The sequence below is a fragment of the Ostrinia nubilalis genome, chromosome 9 (genome assembly GCF_963855985.1).
Source record: "Ostrinia nubilalis chromosome 9, ilOstNubi1.1, whole genome shotgun sequence".
Lineage (NCBI taxonomy): Eukaryota > Metazoa > Arthropoda > Insecta > Lepidoptera > Crambidae > Ostrinia > Ostrinia nubilalis.
The window spans coordinates 11,771,177-11,799,173 of NC_087096.1; the positions used below are offsets into that span (position 1 = coordinate 11,771,177).

At 35.4% G+C, this 27,997-nt stretch overlaps 2 protein-coding genes across 2 annotated transcripts; both read left to right on the plus strand.

The window, feature by feature from the left end:
- Positions 1-1,067: 1,067 nt before the first annotated feature.
- Positions 1,068-15,711, plus strand: LOC135074649 (uncharacterized). The gene is made up of 5 exons (XM_063969015.1): positions 1,068-1,295; positions 2,297-2,493; positions 3,047-3,213; positions 3,621-5,122; positions 15,611-15,711. The coding sequence occupies exons 1-4, from the start codon at positions 1,136-1,138 to the stop codon at positions 3,820-3,822; spliced, it is 726 nt and encodes a 241-aa protein (XP_063825085.1). The 5' UTR covers positions 1,068-1,135; the 3' UTR covers positions 3,823-5,122; positions 15,611-15,711.
- On the plus strand, positions 14,196-20,889 carry LOC135074648 (uncharacterized). The gene is made up of 4 exons (XM_063969014.1): positions 14,196-14,423; positions 15,497-15,711; positions 16,496-16,662; positions 20,569-20,889. Exons 1-4 carry the CDS (start codon positions 14,264-14,266, stop codon positions 20,768-20,770), a joined length of 744 nt encoding a protein of 247 aa, XP_063825084.1. The 5' UTR covers positions 14,196-14,263; the 3' UTR covers positions 20,771-20,889.
- The last annotated feature ends 7,108 nt before the right edge of the window (positions 20,890-27,997 follow it).

Here is a 27,997-nt window from a genome sequence, read left to right on the forward strand (position 1 = left end):
ATACCCCTCTGCATAGCATTATCTATCAAAAGAGTTTCTATTCTGAGACACCTCCTTTCCCAAAGCTTTCTTACACAATTTGCAAAACCGCAACGATGTAACGATATGTCTTCAAATATTGATGCGCATGCAAAATATTGAAGACGCTTCTGTAAGGCTTTACGAAATATTTGTGATCTTTATTCGACCTTAGTGTATTGAACAACGTTCCCTTTGTTCTCGAAAAATACTTTTTGGCATTCATAACAGCCCTTACACAGCAAGGCCTTCTTAGGTACAAACAACAGCACATCAAAGAATCTTATTACATTGAAATAGGTGCGATTATACAACAAAATTGTCTGACACGCTGTCTATTGTATTGGTATTGCAGAATCGGAACATCTTGAGAAGCAATATTTCTGACGTCTCCGTGACCAACGGCGCCGTTTTCACGCCTTTTGTTATGTAAGCTTGAAATTTTTTTAGGATTCTCGTACATTTTTTTAAAGATTATTTTACAATAAAATGACCACGATTACTTGTCTACGAGTAGTTTTATTAATAGTTACACGCATTTACAAAACAGTTACCTATTTTGATTGGTTCGTTCGTTACTTTCAGCCAAATGACGTCCACTACTGGACAAAGGCCTCCCCCAAGGATTTCGACATCGACCGGTCTTGCGCTGCCCGCATCCAGGCATTTCCCGCGACCTTCACCAGATCGACGGTTCACCTATTTTGATTATTAACGATTAATTCATTTTCATTATTAGGTCATTTAGTCTCCACTTACAAGTACTTACACAACATTTGAAGTCGCAATCATTAATAAGCAATCTTATACCATAAAAGGAAATATTTATCTAACTCCATCCGAAGTTCATTTGTTAATTATTTTCGCACAGCGCTAAACAGGAAAAAGGCTTGAACAGCTGACTGATGAACCTTGATAGTACGAACGACGGCACTTAAAGCTTAACATAGTGCGTCTTATCTCGTTGTAATACAGGCTATTTCGCAACAAAAATGTATAATCTAATGTGCTCTGGTCTGCACCTTGAATCGTGCGCAATAATAAAACTGCCAGCGGCCGTGACACACAGTTCACAATCATCAGTGAACGGGAGTGAATGTGTTGACTTGTCGCTAAAATGTCACAAACACCGCGAGTTTGGCGAAAATTTACAGTGAAAAGTAAAGATGGTGAATTAAAACTTCGTATTCAGGACATGCCGAGTGAACGTTTGGACGATCTTATCGATATATTTTTGAAATATTTCGTTCCGGAAGAGACGTCCCACAAAACAGCAGGTATTTTTATATTTTTGCGAAAGTGAAGTGAAAATAATGTAAAACCCCTGTATTATGTATATATTTGTGTTGTCTCAATCTGTGATGTCTTTTTTGTTTTGTTTTAGGTACTCACACAAATAATTTCGCTTATTTTTAAAAAATTAAATATTGTAAATTTTATTTTGTTTACGTGACATTGGCGAAATCATGGTTCTCAAAACCAAGCCGTCGCCAAAATAAAAGAAGAAGAAGAAGTAATGTAAAACGCATATCACTCGTGAGCCCATTTACTCGAACTAGTAATGAAAAAATACTTAAGACTCTAATTTTTTTATGTCAAGGAATAGGTACTCGTAGGTATGTCGTGCTCATTAATTGTACTTAAATTATTGTCGACACAAAACGTGACTTGCGAGCTGGATATGACTTAATAATTACAACCGGTAAGATTAGTCACTACAAATAATTGTTTCGCAATGATTTCTTTTGAGCTATGAAGTTTTCCTCTTAACCCCTTGCAAGACGTGTCCTTTTCATAAATTTATTGCCATGCGTGTAATACGCACGCGGGACAGTAAAAAACATTTTTCCCCTTTATCACCATTAATCCCTAATTTTTATGTGACCCCTATGGTAACACATAACAGGCATTTTGTTTTCATAGAGGTCAATTAAAAATTGGGGATTGATTGTGAAAACGGGCATTTAACTAAGATGTCGTTTTGCTAATAACTTATACCCTAAAACGTAAAACATTAAATTGTCTGCTAACAGGTTCTTCCTTAAGAAGTTCCTTGGAGCTATTTATAGATCGAGATTAATCAGATATCTAGGTATTCAGAAAACGGCTCCAAATAAAAAAACTAAGTAGTGACGTTATGGTATGTTGATGATTTTTCTCTCCATCAGTCCATCAAGGTATAATTTTATTGTACAACACTACTTTATAGCCTAGCTCTTTAATGCTTCTCTACATCACGTTTTTTCAGCACGACTTAAAATCGTTATTCCAATTACAGGTATACATAAAAGTGAAGAAGCTTTGGCGGAATCAAGAGAATTCGTCACAGAAATGTCTACTGACATTGCTAAGAGTCCACACAACTTAGTAATATGTTGTTTAGACGAAGATCCTGAAGCTGTTGGAGAAATTATAGGAGCGTCTATGACAACAGTCGCTAAGAAAGACGACCCTGAAGAAGATATGAATTTCACGGTTATAACCTTTTTAATCTTAAAGTTACTATTTTTTTCATTGCATTATGCCTCTTATCTCAAGGATTGAAGATTACAATTACAATCACAAATTATCTTCCTAAAATACCTAACAATCTTAGCAACGTAGATTTACTATTTTATCCATTGTATTATCTGTTGTCACTGTTGTCTGAAGGATTGAAGATTCTAATTATAATTGTAAATTACAACATTATCTCTACGAAACGACAGAGGATTTTTCGTAGACATTGAATAGTGATAATGCTGATAAAAGAGATAAAATGTGTGTTTTTAGAAATGTTACTTACATAATAAAAAAATTAATTCTTAAAGTATACAAAAACTGCATTAAAATATAAGGAAAGTTGTAAGGATTTCAAGACTCCTCGTGGACTATATTTTTTTACACCAATTAGGTATGGTTCAATTCCTCATGCAAATTAGAACCCGATCAAACTATCAGCCGAGTAAAAGTCTGCAGTCTGCGGAAGCTAACTGAACCCATATGAAAAAATCTTTATGAGTCAAATCCTCTAATTTTTTTCTTACAGACAAAAACTAAGGAGGTGGCAGCTATGTTTGCAATAATGGATAAACTTTTTTCAAAATACGACGTTATGAAGGATCTGAATCTCGACAGTTTCCTTGATGACAGAGGAATTGTAATAAATCCAAAATATAGAGGTCTTGGAATTGCTCAAATGTTCTTCAATGTCAGGTAATGCTTACAAACACCAATTAGATTTCTTCACTTTTTAAGAAATTCACACAAACTAGGCTCAAAAACTAGTAATTTTCAAACTAGGTTCATTTAATTTTGTAAATGAAACAAAAAAATCACAAAAACTCATTCACGTGTTTTGACACAGGCGCTCGCGTTTCTACGAGTAGGTATTGTATTAATTACTGATTTTCTCTCATAAACTTTACTGAAAGCTTTTTTCAGTTCTAATCAACATTGCACTTCGATACTATACCATATACCTACTTACAAGTAAACTATATTATCGTAAATAAATAATCGTCTGGAAATTTCTTCAAAAGGTCTCACATGCATGCCTTCTATAATCCGATTCATAATTACGTTATTCTGAACATCATGTGATTCAACTCTTAATATTTCAGGCGCCAGATATGCCATGACCTTGGAGTACCTCTTACTGGAGCCTGGATGACGTCAGCAGGCTCTCAGAAGGCAGCAGCCCGTGATGGATGGGAAACAGTTTTCGAGGTTACATACAAAGAATTCGGGAAAGAAGCTGGAGTCGTGTTTGAAGATGTACCACCTTCCTGTAAATTTATGACCGCCAAGCCATTATCGATCTAGTCGTATTTAAGCTTTAGTCAAGTATATCAAGTATATTTAATATATTGAATCTGAATATGCACATTATCTTTTGATTGAAACTAACTCTTACTTACTTTTTAAAAACATACCGATTGGAGCTAATCGGTATGTTTTTATCCATTGACTAGCGGCCGCCCGCGCCGCGACTTCGTACGCATGGATCCCGTTTTACCCCCTTAGGAAGGGAGTTTCGTAAAACCCTGCTTAGCGGATGCCTACGTCATCATAACATCTACCTGCATGCCAAATTTCAGCCCGATCCGTCCAGTGGTTTGGGCTGTGCGTTGATAGATCACTATGTTAGTCAGTCAGTCAGTCACCTTTGAGTTATATACGTATAATATTTAGATTCACTTTCCCGCTACTGCAATTTTTCTTCATACGGGGGGCTTACAGTCCGAGGGCTCACTTTACTACAGCTTTTATTCTGTACTTTTCTTCTAAGAATTTTTACTAGTTATGAAATTGTATAATACATGAGTTAAATGACTAATACTCTTAAACTAACTGATGTATCTTAACCGTTATAGGTACTTTTCCTTGAAAGTTCATGAAAAGCAGTATCATTAGGATTTTTTTCAAATTTTTCATGCCAACATTTTAGCATTTAGGGGGGGGGGGGGCGCCTTATTCGAACAAAAATTGGCACTTTAAACTTTAATAATTTGCAAACAGATCCCTAAATGGAAAAATAGTCTTAGAAACCCCTAAGCCATTTTAAAAGACCTATCCAACGTGTTAGGTATATACATAATTATAATATACTTTAGTTAGACTGTCTAATAATATTATTAATGTTTTCTAAGTAATAACTTTCAGAGTCCATTTAATTGTCTCATTACGATAATTTTACACTGCACTTCCGGTTTGTGATCTCATGTTGTGATTTGTAGTGTTGTATAAATTAAAATCAAAACAGTAAAATGTTAATATCAATTTTATTTAAAATAATGATTAATTACAATATTTTTAGAACATTGTTATAATAATAAATAATTTATATCAAAATGCACCGGGGTTTCCGCTTCCGATCACACCGTAGCGAAAACCACGTTAGCATTTTGTGAATAATGGCGGGCAGTCGTTGGTGAACTATCGTGTCGAACGGATTACTCTGCTGAAATGTAATTGTGTAATACTGATGAGTAATACTGTTGTACAAGTTATACAATAAATACTGTCAAAAGCATCAACCGGCGTTTGAACTTAAAAGGACGACAAAAGTTCAGAAGCGGGATACGATAAGGATAAACAAAACTTCCTTACACGCCTGCAAAACGTAAGTAAAGCGATTCTTTTTACCAAAAAAATATTTATAAATCTAATTGGAAGGCTTTTCTAACATGATAAATTATATTATTCAAGAAAACCCTTGCTGACGAACTTGAATTCTGTGGAATTGATTTGGAAAATGATATTAACGAGACCGATTTAATGTTATTATTGGAACAATAACGCGTAATAACTAGCTGATTTATTATTACTGTGTATTTTTTCTTTTTTTCTCTTTTTTTTTCTTTAATACCATCACTTTATTTTTACATGAAACCTAATTCTATATTTTTTTACCTAGTTGATATTTTAATGCATATTATTTAAGTGTTCAGAATAGCGTAGAAGGAAGAATCAATGATAAAATTATTTTCGTAAATCGAATATTATTGCTTATTAATTTGCATTATTTACATTATTATTGCTTTTTGCAAATTATAAACTACAATGTATAATACCACTAGCTTTTGCCCGCGGCTTCGCCCGCGTGGGGTTTATTTTGCCGCGGATCGTCGTAAATTATTATAGCCTGTTACGTTGTTCTGGGTTGTGAACAGTGGTGCTGTGAGGTTTCGTCGAAATCCGTTTAGTGGTTGTTTCTTGGAAGAGTAACTATTATTATGACTAGGATTGTAACCTACTGGTGTTATTTTTTTATGCGAAACCGAAGCGAGGCTATCTTAAATATTATGCTTAAATATGAAGTCTTTATTTATTTGTCCTGTTATAAGATTGAATTGAATATTCAAATGGAGAGGTTTCGTGATGTTAAAAGCATTGGATTTCGCTGAATGGGATTGGAATACGGACCAGGACTGGGGGGCCGGTGAAGTTATTTTTGAAATCCATCAAGAAATGGCTGAGGGATTGATTATTTAAATTGCATCCATATTATTTTCGCGTGGAACATGGACATGGGCGATGTTGCGACGTCGGGCCGCCTGTTCAGGTTTCAGTCACAATGCTCGCCTCCCCTGACGCATTGTCGAGAGTGACAATGTGGTGTTAAAGTCTTCTTTTTTTTTTGATGTGGTCAGGTCTTGGATAATGTCAAGGAAGGTTGCACGGTTTGGCTAGGAGGGAGTCTTGCGTGACCCTGGCTGAGAAATTGAGAACTGCTAGATTTTAAAAAAAGATTGGATCTGTTAACGGCGCTAGACCGGGGGTGATTTGCTGTTTGTGCTCCGAATGACTGTCATGACTGTCGTGACTGCACCGATCGGGATGGCGCGAATCTTTGTTATGCGCAGCTTTGGGGCCCTGTAACTTTTGTATTTGTGGATATATTTTCATGATTCTTTCACAGTTATCCTTATTGGTTTTACTTATACGTTCGGGATTTGTTGGGAGAGGTAAATTGGAAACTTACCCATTAATTACAACAATTGATAGTGCAATGAATAAACTAGTACTTACTACGATAATATGTTGGTACCTATTTGTTTTGCTTCGATTTTTTTTTTATATATGAACATAGGCTTAAAGTTTATGGAAAAGGGTTTAATAATCAGGCTAAGCTTTTTATTTTTCCAAGTTCCAGAGAGATGGATGAAATGAACGAAAATGGATTGCCCGATGTTAAGGGCCGGATTATAATACCCGATGTTAAGGGTAAGAAGGGGACGATGCTCGATGTTAAGGGCTAGTCTCCAGAGAGATGGATGAAATTGATACCCGATGTTAAGGGTGAGAAGGGGACGATGCTCGATGTTAAGGGCTAGTCTCCAGAGAGATGGATGAAATTGATACCCGATGTTAAGGGTGAGAAGGGGACGATGCTCGATGTTAAGGGCTAGTCTCCAGAGAGATGGATGAAATTGATACCCGATGTTAAGGGTCAATATTCGGTGTTGCCCGATGTTAAGGGCCAGATTATAATACCCGATGTTAAGGGTGAGAAGGGGACGATGCTCGATGTTAAGGGCTAGTCTCCTAAATGATGAACAAGGGTTAAGGGAAGAAAGAAGGAGAAGAGGAGGATTATTTTTCCGAAGAATCGAACGACGATGGAAATTATACAAGAAAAAGACCAATTAGGAGGCACAGGCGATCAAGTGAACGGTGCAATAGGTGTAGGCGCAGACATCGCAATGCGTCGTCGGCATCATCCTCAACGGGTGAGTGTTTTACATTCCAATCCATCCAAAGCCCAAACGTTCTAGAACCTCGCATAGCGATAATGCCTTTTGCATAAACTACTGTCATTTATGAAAGACGTTAAAAAAAAAAAACTCGGAAAAACCTAAATTATCATATAAAGACAATGTAATTCCTGACTTTGATCCCATAACTAAGCAACAAACCATTTTTACCTTACCTAAATAAAGTCGAAGAGTGCGCGGAGATATACGATGGGAGCGAAAAGAGATTATTCATTACTCTCTCCCAAAAATTATGTAGTGTTGCTGAGTCTTGGTATCAAGGTCATCCGACTCTTTTATACATTTGATCCGAATGGAAGAAAAACCTTGTAGAATGCTTTCCGTGCCGTGAAGATTTGCTGAACTTCTTTCTGAGATGTTAAATAAATGGATCCGGTACTGCGAGTCTTTAGAACACTACTATTACGTAAAAATAAATCTTCTAAACCGTTGTAAAATAACGGAGCAGCAAGTGGCGGACTGTTTGTTGCATGGAGTAGATGATCGGGCTGTCAAAATTGGCGCACAAGGGGCGCAGTTGCTGAAGCCGAACAAGTGTTAAAGTACATTAGATCGGTCAAAATCGGAAATACTGAAAACAGCATATAATAATAACGACACGTTTCGAAAAACCAGATTCGACAGAAATAACGCTAGCAATACAAGGCCAAACAATTCGGGATTTGCAGGAAACAATGCTAATATTAGATGTTTCAATTATTGTAATCAGGTAGGACATCGAAGTTTTAGTGCGATAAACATCTTGTTAAGTGTACAAATTGCGACAGACTGGGGCACCAGGCGGCAAACCGTTACCGAAATAAAATCACTGAAACTACTAACGACAAAAATGAAAAAGACGTTTCTGAAGTGTGCATAGATTGCCATCTAGATTAGATTGTTTTACTAAGCAAGCAATAAATATAATATGAATGTAAAAGTTAACGATTTAATATTGCAAAGTCACTTGGACTTGGATAGTCAATGCGATGCTAAAATTGCTATACACCAATCTTATGACTGACGAAGTTATATTTATATGAATTGTTAAGAGGTATTGGCTTTAATCTTATTCAACCATTAGATCTCTTAGCTGCAATGGTCGAAGTACAAAATATTAAAGAAGTCGTAGAGATTTATGTAGTTGAAGACTATGTGTTGAAATACCCAGTGTTATTGGGTGACTCTTTCACAGAAAGACCAGAAACATAGTCATAACTAAAACACCTGACAAAATCATATTAAAAAAAAAAATCCGAAACATTGAAAACGTTCACCTTGTTTCTCGGGATTTTGCTACCATACTTATAAACACGTTATAACGGGCCATTCCCGTTAATTGCGAATCGTTGGTTAATAAAAAAAAAAATGTTATGTTGATCGGTCAATTCGAGGACCTGATGATAAACAATGTTTTTGTTGCCCGAAGAATACCTACAGTGTTGTTAATAATCAATGTGCTTTTCTCAAACATAATCTTTCTAACTCTGATATCGTAATAGAAAATGGGATGTTATTGACCAGAGCTCAAATGCATGTGATATCCAAATAAGAAATCATTTTTAGCAAATCAAAATCAGATAATACCATACATGGTAATCCTAACTTGACGAATAAGCAGCGTATGACACTTCAGACAACTTTAGTGGAATATGGAGACAGCTTTTCGAGTAGCGTCCAGGACTTAGGTTACACTAATGTTAAAAAAAAAAAAAAAAAAAAAATGAACTCGAAGACTCAAGACCAGTCCTTTATTGGCCAGTATGTCCCATTCTGAAAGGTCACTAGTTCGGAATAGGGTTCAAGAAATGGTAGATAGCGGTATCTCAATCGTTCTAGTAAAAAAAAAAAAAAAAAAGAGAGAGTATCGAGTATCAGTTGGACTTAAATGCGGGTAATACTCTTTTCATATCTTTGGACCTCGTCGGGTTACTACCTCAAGTATGCTCTAGTCTAGATGAACGACATACTTATACCATGTAAAAGCTTTGATGAAGGGTTGACGCGACTTCGAGAGTTTCTTGATTTATCAAGAGATGGCGGGCTTACGTTAAAATTGAACAAATGCAACTTTTTCTTCGTAAAGATTGACTTACTTGGTTTAGAAGTTAACGCAAATGGAATACGTCCGGGGTTCCAAAAAGAGTGAATCAGTCTCCAATTTTCCTAAGACCATCGAATCAAGACGAACTGCTTCAATTCTTAGATCTTTCGGGGTTATTAACTTGTTGAAGAAGGATATAGGATGGGTGTGGGGGGAATCTCAGGAACAATCATTTCAAATCATAAAAGATCTTCTATCAGAACGATCATTACTTGCCTTGTATGATCCTAAGCTTGTGACTCAGCTCCATACAGATGCCGGCAAAAATGGCTTCGCTGGTATCCTCCTTCAGCGTAATAGCAACGGTATTTTACAACCTATATCCTACTTCAGCCAAAAAACGACCTCGGAAGAGCAAAAATACCACTCATTTTAATTTGAAACACTCGCGGTTGTTGCATCGTTACAAAAATTCCGTGTATATCATAAATCATAGATCCTAGGGTCATAGAGGATACTATTAACGTCATATCTCCAGATGAACTGAAATCGGTCAGAGAGGAAGTAAATAAACGCGTTGAAACACCTTACACAAAGCACATAGGAAACCCAGTAGGAAATATGAAATAGGCGATCTCGTTCGAATAGAAAGGCAAGTACCGCATGATGGACAGTCGTAGAAGTTGGTTGTCAAATACTAAGGGCCTTATCGCATTACTAAAGTTCTTGGGCATGATGGATTCGTGGTTATGAGGGCGTAGCGACCTTTGACAAAATTCAACCTTGGATGAGTTTTGATCGAAATTTTGACAGTCGTACAAGTGATGAGGATGATGACGATGATGACAATAATAGTATAGATAATGATAGCAATTGTAGAATATGTATAATGAAATGATAAAAGTTAAATATCTGATACCACACGCATAGCTAATAATTTGCTAACTAATGAAATAAATTATTCAAATGATACGATTATTAATACAGAAAAAGATAATAAGTATTTATACATTGTACACTTTTATATGTAAAGAGGCAGATATATATTTTTTAAGTACGCATGAAATTGTAAACCTCATTAATATGAATGTATCACAGTATAGTATAGTTATATTATAGTTATCTATAGTTATAATATTATACAAAACTTTATGGAATGGATGGATAGTAAAATAAGGAATATAATGTTTCACATAGATTTCAATTGTGTAAAATCGAATTATGATTACTTCATGTGTTCATCGTTCTAGTGTATTTTTTTTTAATTGTTTATTTCTTCTTGAGTAACGCGATGGGACTCGCGCATTACAGGATGGCCGAGCTGTTAGGTATATACATAATTATAATATACTTTAGTTAGACTGTCTAATAATATTATTAATGTTTTCTAAGTAATAACTTTCAGAGTCCATTTAATTGTCTCATTACGATAATTTTACACTGCACTTCCGGTTTGTGATCTCATGTTGTGATTTGTAGTGTTGTATAAATTAAAATCAAAACAGTAAAATGTTAATATCAATTTTATTTAAAATAATGATTAATTACAATATTTTTAGAACATTGTTATAATAATAAATAATTTATATCAAAATGCACCGGGGTTTCCGTTTCCGATCACACCGTAGCGAAAACCACGTTAGCATTTTGTGAATAATGGCGGGCAGTCGTTGGTGAACTATCGTGTCGAACGGATTACTCTGCTGAAATGTAATTGTGTAATACTGATGAGTAATACTGTTGTACAAGTTATACAATAAATACTGTCAAAAGCATCAACCGGCGTTTGAACTTAAAAGGACGACAAAAAACGATACCCCACACGATGGGGTAGAAAACGAAAAAAAAAACATCCCAACTTTCCCCACGTCCCCCCTCCCCCCCTCCTCTAAAAACTAAACTTTTGGCTTGAAAAATCTGGAAAAATTCGTAATTATACTGCTTTTCATGAACTTTCAAGGAAAACTATAACGGTTAAGATGGGTCACTTAGTTTAAGAGTAATAGTCGTTTAACTCATCTACATATACTAATATTATAAAGCTGAAGAGTTTGTTTACTTGAACGCGCTAATCTCCGGAACTACTTGTTGGATTTGAAAAATTCTTTCAGTGTTAGATAGCCCTTTTATCGAGAAAGGCTATAGGCTATACAACATCACGCTACGATCAATAGGAGCAGAGCAACAATAAAAAATGTTGCGAAAACGGGTTTTCACGCGTACGAAGTCGCGGGCACAGCTAGTGTATTATAAAATTTCATACCTCATAAAAATTCCTTAGAAGAAAATATGACAAGTGACTTTAAATGAAGTAATTGCTTGCTTCTGAAATATATTTTGGTGACGACGGACAACTGTGGAACCCTACACTGCGCGTGGCACGACACGCACTTGGCCAATTTTTATTTCTAAATGTACTCAACATAAAAAACGATCCGAAACAAGTGTAACCCGAAACAAAAAAAAAACATAAAATAGCTATTTTCTACATTTAGGTCATTAATGCATAAAAATGTCTAAAATGCACACTATGATTCCATGAAAAGATTTCACTTCTTTGCTCACTGAATAAATAAAATGTGCATGATATTAATTTTTATTAATATTATTAATAAAATAAGGATATAAACCAGCAACAAGGCATGCTCCAAAACAACGATAAGTGGCTCGGATCGAATGGAAGAACAATAGAGCTATTGTTTTCGGTTTCTAAAGAATACTTTTAATTAGCAAGACGTCGGTAGACTTCATTAAAATAAAAGCACACATCAACTTAGACTTCAAAGAGAATCAGTTTACAATACTTTGTATACAGGGTGTTCGTTTATGTACGGATCAAACAAGAAAATTGATTCTACTGCTCAAATGCAACAATTTTCTCCAAAAGAAGGTTCTTCAAATCTTAAAAAAAAACTTTTCCATACAAATAATTATCACCAATCAGCCTATTAGTATAGGGACGTCAATTTTTTTATTTTGAGAATTTGGATATTGTTTCTCTAGGAAAGTTGTTGTATTTGAGCACTAGATTTCTGCCCGTTTTCACCATCAATCCCTAATTTTTAAGTGACCCCTATATGTATAACAAAATTCCTGTTAAGTGTTACCACGGTCATCACGGGCATCAGTCCTGTTTATTCCATACTTCGGTAATGGACACCCAGTATGTTTAGGTATTATAAAAAATATTGTACAAATACTCTTGCTACGGCAAATTGACTTGTTGTTGTCCATCTGTAGGAAAAATTTAATTTCGACTGAGTCAGCTCTAAAAATTCCATCAAAGTTCGTTCGTTTCAGCCAAATGACATCCACTGCTGGACAAAGGCCTCCCCCAAGGTTTTCCATAATGAACGGTCCTGCGCTGCCCGCATCTAGGCTCTTCCCGCGACCTTTACCAGATCGTCGGTCCACCTAGTAGGAGGCCTGCCCACGCTACGTCTTCCAGCCCGTGGTCGCCACTCGAGAACTTTCCTGCCGTAACGGCCATCGTCTCTACGAGCTATCTCCATCAAAGTAAAACACCTGAACGGTTTCGGTTTTGTGCGTTCGGGCATTCCCCAAAACAAATACTTACAACGGTTTATGTCATTGGTTAAAGTGAACAGCATTGATGCAAAAATAATTCTCACAACAGCTCGATTCAATGTTTTTTTTTAGTAGATTACATACAGGGTGCCCCATAATTTACCAAAATTATTGTAACGTGCCAATTTCGGGAATACGCCTCTGCATAGCATTCTCTATCAAAAGAGTCTCTATTCTGAGACACCTCTTTTCCTAAAGCTTTCTTACACAATTTGCAAAACCGCAACAATGTAACGATATGTCTTCAAATATTGACGCGCATGCAAAATATTGAAGACGCTTCTGCAAGGCTTTACGAAATATTTGTGATCTTTATTCGACCTTAGTGTATTGAACAACGTTCCCTTTGTTCTCGAAAAATACTTTTTGGCATTCATAACAGCCCTTACACAGCAAGGCCTTCTATACAGACAGCAACACATCAAAGCATCTTATTACATTGAAATAGGTGCGATTATACAACAAACTTGTCTGACACGCTGCACGCTGTTTACTGTATTGGTATTGCAGAATCGGAACATTTTGAGAAGCAATATTTCTGACGTCTCCGTGACCAACGCCGTTTTCACGCCTTTTGTTATGTAAACTCGAATTTTTTTTAGGATTCTCGTACTGTATTTTTTTTAAAGATTATTTTACAGTGAAATGACAACGATTACTTAGCCCATAAATGCAGTGCCCGACAGGGTCCATAATTGTATCTTACCTTACCAATAACACCTTTTCTAAACATTATGGAAGCAATAAGCTATTGAGTATTAAGTATAGTTTCATTAATAGTACACGCAACTACAAAACAGTTATGTACCTATTTTGATTGGTTCGTTTGTTCATTTCAGACAAATGACGTCCACTACTGGACATAGGCCTCCCCCAAGGATTTCGACAGCGACCGGTCCTACGCTGCCCGCATCCAGGCACTTCCCGCGACCTTCACCAGATCGACGGTTTACCTATTTTGATTATTAACGATTAATTCATTTTCATCATTAGGTCATTTAGTCTCCACTGCATGTAAGTACTTACACAACATTTGAAGTCGCAATCATTGATAAGCAATTTTATACCATAAAAGGAAATATTTATCTAATTCCATCCGAAGTTCATTTGTTAATTATTTTTGCACAGCGCTAAACAGGAAAAAGGCTTGAACAGCTGACTGATGAACCTTAATAGTACGAACGACGGCACTGAAAGCTTAACACAGTGACGTCTTATCTCATCGTGATACAGGCTATTTTGCAACAAAAATGTGTAATCTAATGTGCTCTGGTCTGCACCTTGAATCGTGCGTAACAATAAAACTGCCAATGGCCATGACACACAGTTCACAATCAACAGTGAACTGGAGTGAATGTGTTGACTTGTCGCTAAAATGTCACAAACACCGCGAGTTTGGCGAAAATTCACAGTGAAAAGTAAAGATGGTGAATTAAAATTACGTATTCAGGACATGCCGAGTGATCGTTTGGACGATCTTAACGATATCTTTTTGAAATATTTCGTTACGGAAGAGACATCCCACAAAGCAGCAGGTATTTTTTTCATTATTAACAAACATCTAATGTGAAGCGAAATTAATATAAAACGCCCTCCTATATAATTTTTCATGAACCCATTTATGAAATTAAGGAGGCAAGGTGAAAAAGTGATGAAAAAATACTTAAAACTCCAAAGAAACATTGAAAGCTAAATTATAACACTTTCAATATTTATTTATATCAATGAATAAAAATACTCGTATGTCGTGCTCATTAACTTATAGTTAAATTGTTGACACAAAACGTGACTTGCGAGCTGGATATTACATAATAATTACAACCGGTAAGATTAGTCACTACAAAAAATAATTGTTTCGCAATGATTAATTTTAAGCAATGAAGTTTTCCTCTTAACCTCTTCTTTTGAAAGTTTAGCTGTCCTATAGTAGATAGTAATAATCTTTTTTAATGTTACACCATAATTGGTGTAACATTAAAAAAGATTATTACTATTATACATTATTAATATAATGTTAAACTAATTACATTGAGGGTGTTTATAATACTGTGCGAATTTCATCACGGGCGCGGGATTGCCCCGCATACGTGACATCTGCAAGACGTGTCCTTTTCATACAAGTATTTATTATAATGCGTGTAATACGCACACGGGACAGTAAAAAACATATTAACTAAGATATCGTTTTGCTAATAACTTATACCCTAAAACGTAAAACATTAAATTGTCTGCTAACAGGTTCTTCCTTTTAAGAAGTTCCTTGGAGCTATTTAAATATCGAGATTAATTAGGTAGGTATCTAGTATTAAGAAAACGGCTCCAAATAAAAAAACTACGTAGTGACGTTATGGTATGTTATGATTTTTCTCTCCATCAGTCCATCAAAATAGTTTTATTGTACTATCGGCACAGTGTTAACTACTCATTGCCGGTCATGTCATCTCGTTTTATCGCAAAGAATCACCATTTGATGAGAGCGAGAGCAAAAACTGAAATGGATAGCTAACAGTGTGGCCGTGTGTATATCACTACTTTATAGCCTAGCTTTTTAATGCTTCTCTACATCACGTTTTTTCAGCACGACTTAAAATCGTTATTTCAATTACAGGTATACATAAAAGTGAAGAAGCTCTGGCGGAATCAAGAGAATTATTCGTCACAGAAATGTCTACTGACATTGCTAAAAGTCCACACAACTTAATAATAATTATATGTTGTTTAGATGAAGATCCTGAAGTTGTTGGAGAAATTATTGGAGCGTCTATAACAACAGTCGCAAAGAAAGATGACCCTGAAGAAGATATGAATTTCACGGATAAAAAGGTTTTTTAATTAAGTTTAAAAAAACTATATTTTTTTCATTGCATTATGCCTCTTATCTCAAGGATTGAAGATTACAATTACAATCACAAATTATCTCCATGACATACCTAACAATCCTAACAGCGTAGATTTACTATTTTATCCATTGCATTATACCTGTGTGCTTACCATGAGTTTACGTTAGATGTGCTCGCTAGCGACTGCGTAAAAAAATGACATTAATTGTATGACATATTGTGCAGCGCCCCTAGCGGCTACTTTCAAGAAACAAAATCTTCATAGAGATTTTTGACGTACTCGCTAGCGAGTACACTTAACGTAAACTCATGGTAGGTACACTGTTGTCTGAAGGATTGAAGATTCTATTGTGATTGTAAACTTTTTACAAAATGATCTCTACGAAATGACAGAGGATTTTCCGTGGACATTGAATAGTGATAATGCTGATAAAACAGATAAGATGTGTGTTTTTAGAACTGTTACTTACATTATATAAAAATATGTTTCTCAAAGTATACTCAAATGCATGGAAATATTATTAGCTCCCTAAGACTCCTCGTAGACTAGGTATATTTTTTTTGTCCGCCGTTAGTTTGTCCGGGAGTAAATCAGTGTATGAACATGAAATTACATCGATTTGGTATCGTTTAATTCCTCGTGAAAACTATAGCCTGATCAAACTACCAGCCGACTGAACGAGGGACGTCTGTGGTCTGCAGAGTCTAACTCAATCCATGTGAAAAAATCTTTATGAGTCTAATCCTCTACATTTTTTTTCTTACAGACAAAAACTAAGGAGGTGGCAGCTATGTTTGCAATAATAGATATACTTTTTTCAAAATACGACGTGATGAAGGATCTGAATCTCGACAGTTTCCTTGATGACAGAGGAGTGGTAATAAATCCAAAATATAGAGGTCTTGGAATTGCTCAAATGTTCTTCAATGTCAGGTAATGCTTACAAACACCAATTAGATTTTCACAAAAACTAGGCTCAAAAACTAGTAATTTTCATACTAGGTTCATATAATTTTGTAAATGAAACAAAAAAATTCATAAAATTTCATTCACGTGTTTTGACACAGGCGCTCGCGTTTCTACGAGTATTGTATTAATTACTGATTTTGGTTCTCTCTCATAAAGGGCGTAGCAGGATAGTCTTGGAAAAAGTGCCCCCAAAGCCTGAAGCTCGAAACTGTGGTCAAACGATACTTCGTATAAAGATAGTATATTGTGCAAAATTTCACCCCCCTAACACCCCCCAGGGAGCCACGCCACCCATCTATACCTAAAACTGTTTTATTTTTTTTCTCCAAAACTATGTAACTGACGAATTTAAATTTTTGCACAGGTATAGTTGTGTCTCATAGTAATAATATAAAAAAACAACAGCTCTATGACTACCTTCCATGATGGAAAAAAATAAAAAATAAAAATTGTAACACCCTGTATAATGACAATCACGGTTTTTATTTTCAAATGAGTGCCAACTTTCAACCTACGTAATCCCAAAGTTTTGTCTATCTAGCTAAGGTGGAACATAGTTTAATTAATCTATACTTATAATAAATCTGTAGAGAGGTCAATTCTGTACATGAAATATATTTTCAAAATAACTATCAGGGGGTGATTAGTGATCGATACTGATGCCAAAAATGCAATCAGTAAAATTTTTGTCTGTCTGTCTGTCTGTCTGTCTGTCTGTCTGTCTGTATGTCTGTATGTTCCTTATAGAAACAAAAACTACTCGACAGATTTTAACGAAACTTGGTACAATTGTTCTTCATACTCCTGGGTAGGTTATAGTATACTTAGGAATTCCCATGGGAACGGGAATTAGCGGGAAAATCCTTTTGTATGAAAAATCTAAACCGCTTAAATTAGACGCTTGAAATTTGGCATGCAGGTACCTTAGTAAACTTAAAGCTTAGTTACAACAGGATATTGCAAAATTCTCACGGGAACGGGAGTTAGCGGGATAAAACATTTGTATGAAAAAATCTTAACCGCGTAACATAGATGAAGGGGGTAAAACGGGATCCACGCGTACGAAGTCGCGGGCGGCCGCTAGTTTTAAATTAAAAAAACTCTTAGGCCATATTTGAACAAGAATCTTGTTTATTTTTCTTAACTTTAAAGTTTTATTCAGTGGTGTTTTTATTAATATGCGTTATTTTGTGTAATTCGGGTGCAGTCCTGTTGTCCCACCCTGGCTAGGGAAGACAACAGGACTGGATTTTTAATCAATGATTTGAGCAATTTGGCAAACATTTTATTTTTATAACATTTAAGAAGTACTGGAGTACCTGACTGAATGCCATATTACCAAACTGAATACCTAAACGTATGGCAAATAATAATTAAGCGAAAAAATACAAGTTGTTGGTATCGGGTACTATTTATGACTGTTCCAAAATCTGCTTTACTTTCTTATAACAGATTGTTATGAATTATATCCCTACTACTTAAATATTACGAGTATAAATGCGAAAGTAACTTTACCTGTCTGTCTGTTACGAATTCACCCTAAACCATTGAACCGATTTTGATATTTGGTAAAGAGATAGTTTTAAGTCCTGGGAAAGGACATTGGACAGTTTTTATCCCGGTCTTTGAAACTCTATATTTTTTTCTATGACAGACAAAATTTTACGCAGACAAAGCCGTGGGAAAAAGCTTAGTATTGCTATTCTCATGTATAGCACGACCAGGAACATAAAAACCCTGGCATAGAGGCGCGTCAATTGCATTTGATAGTGCAACACTGAGTACAGTCGTACCTGTGTTAAATTAATAGGCTAACTTTAATTTTAGGATTACGGGCTAATTTGATATTTTCATAAATTAACGAAAAAAGATTATATAGGTAACCTGGTTTAAATAAATGAAATGAAACCATCAATCGAGCTAGTAGGATTTATTTTATTATTCGTCAATAATCAAATTCAGAACTTGAATATTCAACTGCAATGTCGGCTCATGAACGCTTCAAACTCGGTAGGTACTTCTTTCCCAATTCCATAAAATTCAATACTTACAAAGTGACAAAAAACTTTAAAATAGGTTGTTAAAACAAACCACAGTTAATTTTCATAGTGGACTGTACTATATGATAAACATGTCAGTCAATTTGACAACCTTTGTCGGAAACATTATTCAATAAAAATATTGTCCGAACCCTTAGTATTTCTCTTCGACAAATTTTTAACACATTGTGAACCACTTTTCTTTTACGACTATAAAAAGTTTTTAGCAATTTAATTCACAAAATCAATTGCACACATTTAAAATAAAGTTTGTTTACACTTTGACACTTTGCAAGGTGACATGTCAATGAAGTTTTCATTTACTGTTGCCATTAAAATAAATTAGTACCATTAGTTTTCCGCAACATGGCGAGGGTTTTTATGTTCCTGGTCAGGCTATACAGGGTGTTAGGTAAATGGGTATATGAGCCGACACTAGCCCATGTTAACATGGTCATATAAATGGTATGGTGAAGTCAGAAAATTGATATCTTCATTTTAACTATTTACATTTTCATACAAATCGGATTTTGTAAAATTTATTTTGTATGAAAATTAAAATCATGATATCAAATTTCTGACTTCACCATACCATTTATATGCCTATGTTAACATGGGCTAGTGTCGGCTCATATACCCATTTACCTAACACCCTGTATAAACAATATCTAGTACTATTTATAGTACACTTATTTTTACTACACTTATGTGGTAAAAATCCGTTTAGTAGTATTTACGTGAAAGAGTATCAAACATCCATACTCACAAACTTCCGCATTTATACGAGTAATATTAGTAAGTAGGATGCTAAAACTGCATAATTCATTAAATCAAATCAAATCATTGATTAAAAATCCAGTCCTGATGTCTTCCCTAGCCAGGGGGGGACAACAGGACTGCACCCGAATTACACAAAATAACGCATATTAATAAAAACACCATTATATATAACTTTTAAGTTAAGAAAAATAAACAAGATTCTTGTTCAAATATGGCCTAAGAGTTGACTATGTTGCACCTTAGCTGGATAGACAAAACTTTGGGATTACGTAGGTTGAAAGTTGGCACTCATTTGAAAAAAAACTGTGATTGTACTACCAAAGGAAATCATTATACAGGGTGTTACAATTTTTAATTTTTATTTTTTTTCCATCATGAAAGGTAGTAATAGAGCTGTTGTTTTTTTATATTATTACTATGAGGCACAACTACACCTGTGCAAAAATTTAAATTCGTCAGTTACATAGTTTTGAAGAAAAAAAATAAAACAGTTTTAGGTATAGATGGGTGGCATGGCTCCCTGGGGGGTGATGGGGGGGTGAAATTTTTCACAATATACTATCTTCATACAAAGTATCGTTTGACCACAGTTTCGAGCTTCAGGCTTTGGGGGCACTTTTTCCAAGACTATCCTGCTACGCCCTTTTACTGAAAGCTTTTTTCAGTTCTAATCAACATTGAACTTCGATACTATACCATATAGGGTAAACTGCCAGTCATTGGACACTTAACAAAGTTATTGGACAGTTATTTACTGAGTTAAAAATAGCTTTTCTATTTCAACAACTGAGAGATTACGACTGATGGAGATAAAAGGGCGTTTTTTTGAAGGAATATTCATTTTAAGAAAATTCAAGGGTTGTTTTGTCCAATAACTGACAGCGTCCAATGACTGTCGGTTTACCCTACAAGTAGGTAAACCATACTATCGTAAATAATATAATCGTATGGAAATTACTTCAAAAGGTCTCACATGAACGCTTTCTATAATCCGATTCATACCTAATTACGTTATTCTGAACATCATGTGATTCAACTCTTAATTTTTCAGGCGCCAGATATGCCATAACCTTGGAATACCTCTCACTGGAGCCTGGATGACGTCAGCAGGCTCTCAGAAGGCAGCGGCCCGTGATGGATGGGAAACAGTCTTCGAGATTCCATACGAAGAATTCGGGAAAGAAGCTGGAGTCGTGTTTGAAGATGTACCACCTTCCTGTAAATTTATGACCGCCAAGCCATTATCGATCTAGTCGTATTTAAGCTCACTTTACTAGAGCTTTTATTCTGTACTAGTGGATTATTATTAACCCTGTACTCTCAGGGTAGCATTGTGGCTACTTCTGCGAAAATTAAAACCTTTCCAAAGAAACTTAGTCTTAATTTGCAATTTGTAGCATTAAAGTAAATTTTGAGCACTTGAGAACTGAGGGCCCATCGTCTGATTGGATTTTCTTTATTTGCAGTAACTATGCAGAGCTCTTATTTTAGTATGTAGCCCTACGATTTACCTCCTAAATATTACCATTCATCAAAATAATCTTATTTGGTCAGATTCAGTAATTTGGTATTTGACATAGCTGACTGGCTACAATTATTTTAGAGGTTCTGCTAAATCTTTATGCATACGAAACCTTCGTTTTCCACAGTGGCCTCTCGAAGGGAACGCACATCCATAAAAATCCGTCTGGCGAAGACCAAGTTTGTACGAAGGACGGTCAAACTATGACTTCTAGACCTGCAACAAAATACACCAGACGACATCAAAACTAGACCGATGCCTACCTACCTGTATTGTTTCATTTGGATCGCTTTATAATAATCAAATGATTTTGACAAGTATTTTAAATTTTAAAATAGGTTACATATAGGTACCATCTAATAATATCAAAACACTTTGCCAGTTAATACTTACACAAATGTTACATGAGCTGCAGAATTGAAGCTCAAACTAACAAATCGGCTTATTCCGACGTATACAATCCCAGGAGATAGGATGTTAACGGTGGCACGTCAAACATCTAGACTTAAGACAACCTAGCTGGATAGCAGAAAATGCAATAGTTTAGATAGGTATGCCCTGCGGCGAATCAAGTTAGCAGTAGCGAAGAGGAGTCGAAGTCGGATATAATAATAATAAATCATTGGACAATTTCACACAGCGCCAGCTAGCCCCAAAGTATAAGATATATCGATGATGAAGTTATTAGACTAAGAGCTAGTGAACTAGACTTACACTATAATATAAAAGCTGAAAGATTGTCAGCGCATGCTCCCAACATAGGTAAGAATGTTGGTGCATCATGAAGTGTGGGTAATCATGGGTCGCCATGTAATGTGTTGGTGTTTGAGGGTCGTGTAAGAGGTTCAATTAGAACATAGTTTACTCTTTGAAGTCCATTTATTGAATGCCAAAAAACTTACATTATAATATAAAACCACTTAAGGCTAGGTGAGGCAAAACTGCAAAATAGACCTCTCTTTGAATCCCTACTCCTCCGAAATGGATGACCCAAACAAGAAAAAATCAAAAAATTTTTTCAAAAATCATGTAATACGTGTCATACATTCAAAATACCCTGTAATTTCCACACGTGGGCCGCTCGAATGCGGGAGCTCAGTCTTTCACTAGCGTTCGCACGGGGAGGCTGTGTCGCATGTCGGCCCGCTCCGCTCCTTTGTTTTTCTATAAAGAATTTATAGCGCAGATGGTACACTCGGTACTCAAAGTAGTTCGGCGGCTGAATTAGTGATCTGAGTACGTCATTTTAAATAAGTATAGGTGTCATAGTCAAAGGTCGATATGCAGTCTCTTCGCGGAATGACTGGTCTATCCTAGGTTTGACCAAGGCTTTCGGGCCAACCCCGAAATAAATTACTATTTCGGCCTTTGACTAAGTCAAACCTAGGAGTTCCTAACATGTTCAGTCAAACGTCGAAATGAAAATAATCTGTTTCGGGCTTTGCCTAGTCAATCCTAGAAGCGACTGATAGACTCGGTCAAAAGTAAACGCGGCGTTACAGAGGCCGGCAGCAATTATAGAAAACCGACCAAGTTCGAGTCAGATTCACGCACGAAGAGCTCCGTACGACTCTTTTATTGTTGTATAGGAGCCCCCCTTAAACATTTACTTATTCTTAAAGTGAATATAAAACTAAATATTTTGGGAATGGTTCATGAGTGGTGTTGACAGACAAACAGCGAAGTCATAGTAATAGGGTCCCGTTTTTCCCCTTAACTTTTTAAGGTACAGAACCCTAAAAATAGTAATTTCAAGATCGGTCTAGAAACACTGACAAACAACCGCAGTAAATAAGTTTAGTTACTGGTACCTTCACCTAAAGAGATAGCTGTGTAGTAAAGCCTATGCAATAACTTCGATATCAGAATGAAGTACATTATAGTTAAAGTCTTAATTGAGGTTTGACTAGTCAAACCCCGATTTCATTAAATTGAGTTTCGACGTTTGACTGATCATATTAGTTTCTCCTAGGTTTGACTAACATTCTTTAGTCAAAGGCCGAAATGTTTGGGCTTTGACTAAGACTTCAAGTCAAACCTGAGGATTGACTAGTCAAACCTAGGAGCGCCTGAGCTTCGAGGTTTGACTATAGCATAGGCATTATAAAATTGTTAACATAATTTAAATACATAGATACACAAGTTGCTAATTATCTATTTTTCTACATTTATTTGTCTGATTATTTATCTATTTATTCTAGATTTATATAAACTTCGAGACGAGATATATTTTTTTCTTATGTAGGTATTAGTAGGTAACTAATAATAATAAAACAAAGGACTTAGGTAAAGGAAATCACAAGACAACAAAAAATACCTACAAAGGATTATTTAAATTCTTTAATTAGCAAAAACGTATTTTATCAATTTCTTGGAAACAATCACAACACTTTTGTACAGTCACGGAATGAAAAGGTTCGTCAGTTTTCAAATTGATTCCTTCAACGAATCGCGAGCACATATTAGGGGAGACCGGGGATGGTTGCATTATAGGGGTAGGTAGACTAACCGCCAAAAACTCGCCAACGGTTTGAGTATTGCGTCATCCCAGCGCAGCCGCGCATCACTTTCCGCCCCCCGCTCATTCGTCGGTAGCGCCGCGTCGCCGGCACACGCCGTTTTCGAGTAGTGACCCGTGATTTGTTTTCATATCATGTAAGTAATATTTTCTTGTTGCATATTTTTTGATTTGGTACCTACACATTTTATGTTAACCGTTTGCCTATTAGTCAGAGTGTTTTATGAGTCCATATTGATATTATTTCTTGTGTTATTTCTTTATTAGGTGGCAGTGTGTAGGTTATCCATGCCATCGAAACTTAAAATGTCGTTTGGGGTTGGTAGACTAATTTCTTTCGGGGCTGGTTGAACCAACCAACCCCAATAACATTTTGAGTTTAAAATATCTTTCAAATTATCTATTTATTCGATTCTTAATACATACATTCTTTTTATTGCTACAGCACGATGAGGATCTACATAAAAACGAACGACTGAACGATGAAGAAATAAGACCCTTTCCTAAAGCGGCGCCACGTTTAGATAATAGAAGAAATACTTGGAAACGTAAAAGTACTATACTATACAGGGTGTCACAGAATGGGTGAATCAAACTTCTAGGGGAAGTAGCTCTACTAATGTACTATGCCAAAAAAAAAATGAAAAAAAAAAATTTGAGTTCGGATTTTTTTTATAGTAAAGTGCTCTCAACTCGAAATCTAGTCATTATTTTCGAAAGTTTGTTTACAGATAAACGAAGCGATCATGTACAATTTATAAAAAAGTACAAATAAACTCCAAACGCAGCAATTATAGCCAAATACTTAGGCAAAGCTGATTTATTTTCACATTAAAAAAAAAATTTTTTGTGTCCTTATGCGCTTTATTTTTTTTTCATATTATTTAGCGATAGTACATTAGTAGAGCTACCTCCCCTATCAGTTTGATTCACCCATCTGGGACACCCTGTATACAAAGATTGATATGTGATTTAAAATGAGACTGAAGAAGATTTTAGTTTAAAAAGTTTAAATACTAAGAGTTGATAGTTTTTTTAAAGACTTATTAAAGATGTCTGTACCTAATTATAATTGTTTTTGAATAAAGAATTCAATTAAATTGAAAATAGTGTTTTATTACTTGACTCTTCTCATAATTTCTTGCTTATTGATACGTAGGTCTACTTACCCCGGGCATATAGTCAATCTACCCTGGAACAGGGGTAGATTGACTAAGAGTTGATGTTCTATAAAATGCATTTAAATATGATGATGATATTTAATAATGAACTATGTTTTGTTGTTTTTTATTAGTTTAATAGTTCTTCTATCCATTAATGCGATTTATTTGTCTGTATGGATGAAAACACAAAAAATATGTATGATTTAGTAAAAAATTAGTCAACTATCCCCGGTCTCCCCTACCTTTTGAAACTATGTTACAGAATAATCTCGAGTTAGAGAAAATAATCTTTAACTGTTCGTCAGTAAAGTTCAAAATTATTCAGATCAAAGTTGTTTGACGATTTATCTTGTCAAGATTATTATGATTGATAAATAAAACCTTCTTGTTGGTTCAACCTGCCATTATTATTTCTATTAAATAAAAAAAAGTAGATTTTGTAACATTGCATGGGATAGAAAATTAAACAAGCAAAACCTCATTCGTTAGCAAACGTCATATTTATTTAAATGTTAGCAGCACTGTTTCTTGCGCTGTTATGTTGGCAGGTTTGACTCTTACAGTACCTAGTGCAAGCGAAAACCGACACTAAGGTGACGAACCTTTTCATTCCGCGACTGTACATTTTGCGTTTCGATTGGTAATTTACAAGGTACCCCGTTGGTCCATTGGTTTTTCAGGTATGAGTTTTTTTATCTCATTGGCCCCACAAAAAATCGGAATTATTCCTAGGGAATTTTCGATTAAGTTATCTAGCTCAATCGTCTCGTCGCGAATAAGGTTAGGTAAATTAAATTGATACCACCTATTTCGATCCCTGATAATAATATAAAATAATTCAATCATCGTCGTTAATCATACCCAACTTCTGGCCGAGGGGGAAGTCATGCCCAGCTTATGACCTGGGGAGAGGAGGGGGGCGGGGGAGTCATACCCAGCTTCTAGGCTAAGATTAAATAGATTTCCAGGAGGGAGCAGCTGGCCCGCCCATGGGAACGGCGAATAGATAGGTAGGTACGTAGGTTTAACTCAGAAAAACTAAATAACAGGTAGGTATTGCGTGTACATCGAAATGATCTTCATAGCAATGTCTTGTAGCCTAGGCAGAGTGTATCTGCCTCAGCTATACCTTATTGTTAGAAGTAAATAAATTAATACTTATACATTTTTATATTTTACTTGGAAGAAGATATGACTCTAACAACACTTATGAACACTTTATTTGAATAAATCGCCAAATATACCACCCCAATCGCGTCTCTGCGTTCCATTGAATCGTATGAGCGTATGGATTTTTTGCGTTATTTTTCACAATTTCTATTTTTAAAAATTACCTATCGATAGCTTACTTTATTCTGATGAATAAATGTCATTACAAGTTTTTCTCTAAAACTGATAGTTTGGCTAGAAAAAAATATTTTCTATCCACGCAGTACGCCGGCAGCGTTCGGATCGGATATAGTGACGTCATCGTCCCCGCGCCGGGCGGTCAGTGAGCTTTTTTAGTAATTTGGCCATAACTTCGTCATTTTTTGTCGTAGAACAAAAATTTTTGGACTGTGTATTAAGGATTTCTTAGCCCTATAAATCTGCATTCACAGCTAAAAATCGAAATGATCCTCATTGGATAGCTAATTACGAGCCGCCAAAGTCAGCCATCTTTTCTGATATACCTACTGCTTTTCATTGCTTTTTTATGTGATTTATTTCAAAATCAAATCAAAAATAATAACCGCATAGAAAAAAATATATTTTTTTATATGCGGTTTGATTTTTCGGCTGCCGTGATCACAAGCAGACTGGCAGTAATAAAATAGCAAAAAAAGCCGTAAATATTTTAAACTACCCTCTTATTGTCATTGTTACACTATAGTGGCGTTACCTCGACACACAGTATTCGTATTCGTGCTTGACATGTAACTCATATAAAAATGTCGCTCAATCTGTGTTTATCTATTTTAGTTGAAATAGAACGCTAAACGAAAATCTTATATTTCATCATAACTATCAGGATTATAATAGCCAAATGTATGTGTCAAAAAATTCCTCGATTTTACCAAAAAATAATAACAGAGAAAGTAAAGTAAAAAATTGTATTCAATGATCAAAAACATTTTATTCAATGTTGACCAATATTTTGAATACCTGCACAGACAGACATTTACATTTAGGTAACTAGGTACTCGTACACACACTTAAAAACTGTTTAGAAGCTCACTTAGACACATGAATATCGTCAGCCTAACTTTCAAACTGAGCTGTCCCTTTGAGCAAACTTTACAAGAGGAAATAATTGTTTATTTTTCGTTGTTATGGTACTTATTGAAGTATAATGATGTACTAATTGAAATATAATCATTATATTTCAATAATTTAATTTTGTTTTAGTTTGAAGATTATGCTGACGAGAATAATTATTATTTTTTATTTTTTTTAATTCTGTTTTGAAACAAAACAAGCATCGCAATGTTTTTCGATCTGCGTAAATTAAAATCGAGTCAACATTCCCGTAGGCAGTTATATTAGAATTGGCAGCGCTTCGCATCTGTATTCTGAGCGCTCTTTGATATCGGGCAGAAGCGCGGGCGCGCGGCGGGAGGCGCGTTGTCTCGCTCTAATGCTCAAGGTCGTTCGGCCATGTAATCGCCTTAATGTTATTTTGCATACTTGCATATTGCGATTGACGTAAACTGCGACATGACCTAATTACACTTCCGTAGGTACATACTACAGTGACTTTGGCAGCTGCCCTAAAATGATTGTCTTTCAAGGAGTTTCTGGCTGATAAGAAAACAACTTATTTTTTATAGGACAGGAGCCAAAAGAGCAGAAGGATCACCTGATGGTAAAACTTCTAATTATTGCCCAAATATTGTGTATAATCAACTTTTATGGCATAACGTAAGTAGAATTACAGTCTAATGAATATACCGTAAAAGTTAGGCTTATGAAAAATACCTGCTCACTATTTTACTCAATGACAACAAATACGTAATACCTACATAGTTTCATAATACATAATAGTAGTACAAGGAACTACATTACATTTATCATCATTGTCTTATGCAAATAAACTATTATTTATCGTTACCATTATCATTAAATCTCAATATTACACCAGCTGACTAATAAACCTTGATAGTACTGACGACAGCACATTAAGCTCAACAAATTAATGTCTTATTTCATTGTAATACAGGCTATTTTACAACAAAAATTTAATAAAATCTGCTGTAAAATAAAATTTTTGTCACCCACGATTCACAGTCATCATCAA

Coding starts and splice junctions, on each gene's coding strand:
- LOC135074649 (XM_063969015.1), top strand. CDS start 1,136: ATGTCACAAACACCGCGAGTTTGGCGAAAATTTACAGTGAAAAGTAAA. Junction 1,296..2,296: donor GACGTCCCACAAAACAGCAG/GTATTTTTATAT, acceptor TTCCAATTACAG/GTATACATAAAAGTGAAGAA. Junction 2,494..3,046: donor AAGAAGATATGAATTTCACG/GTTATAACCTTT, acceptor TTTTTCTTACAG/ACAAAAACTAAGGAGGTGGC.
- LOC135074648 (XM_063969014.1), top strand. CDS start 14,264: ATGTCACAAACACCGCGAGTTTGGCGAAAATTCACAGTGAAAAGTAAA. Junction 15,712..16,495: donor TGAATTTCACGGATAAAAAG/GTTTTTTAATTA, acceptor TTTTTCTTACAG/ACAAAAACTAAGGAGGTGGC. Junction 16,663..20,568: donor CAAATGTTCTTCAATGTCAG/GTAATGCTTACA, acceptor TTAATTTTTCAG/GCGCCAGATATGCCATAACC.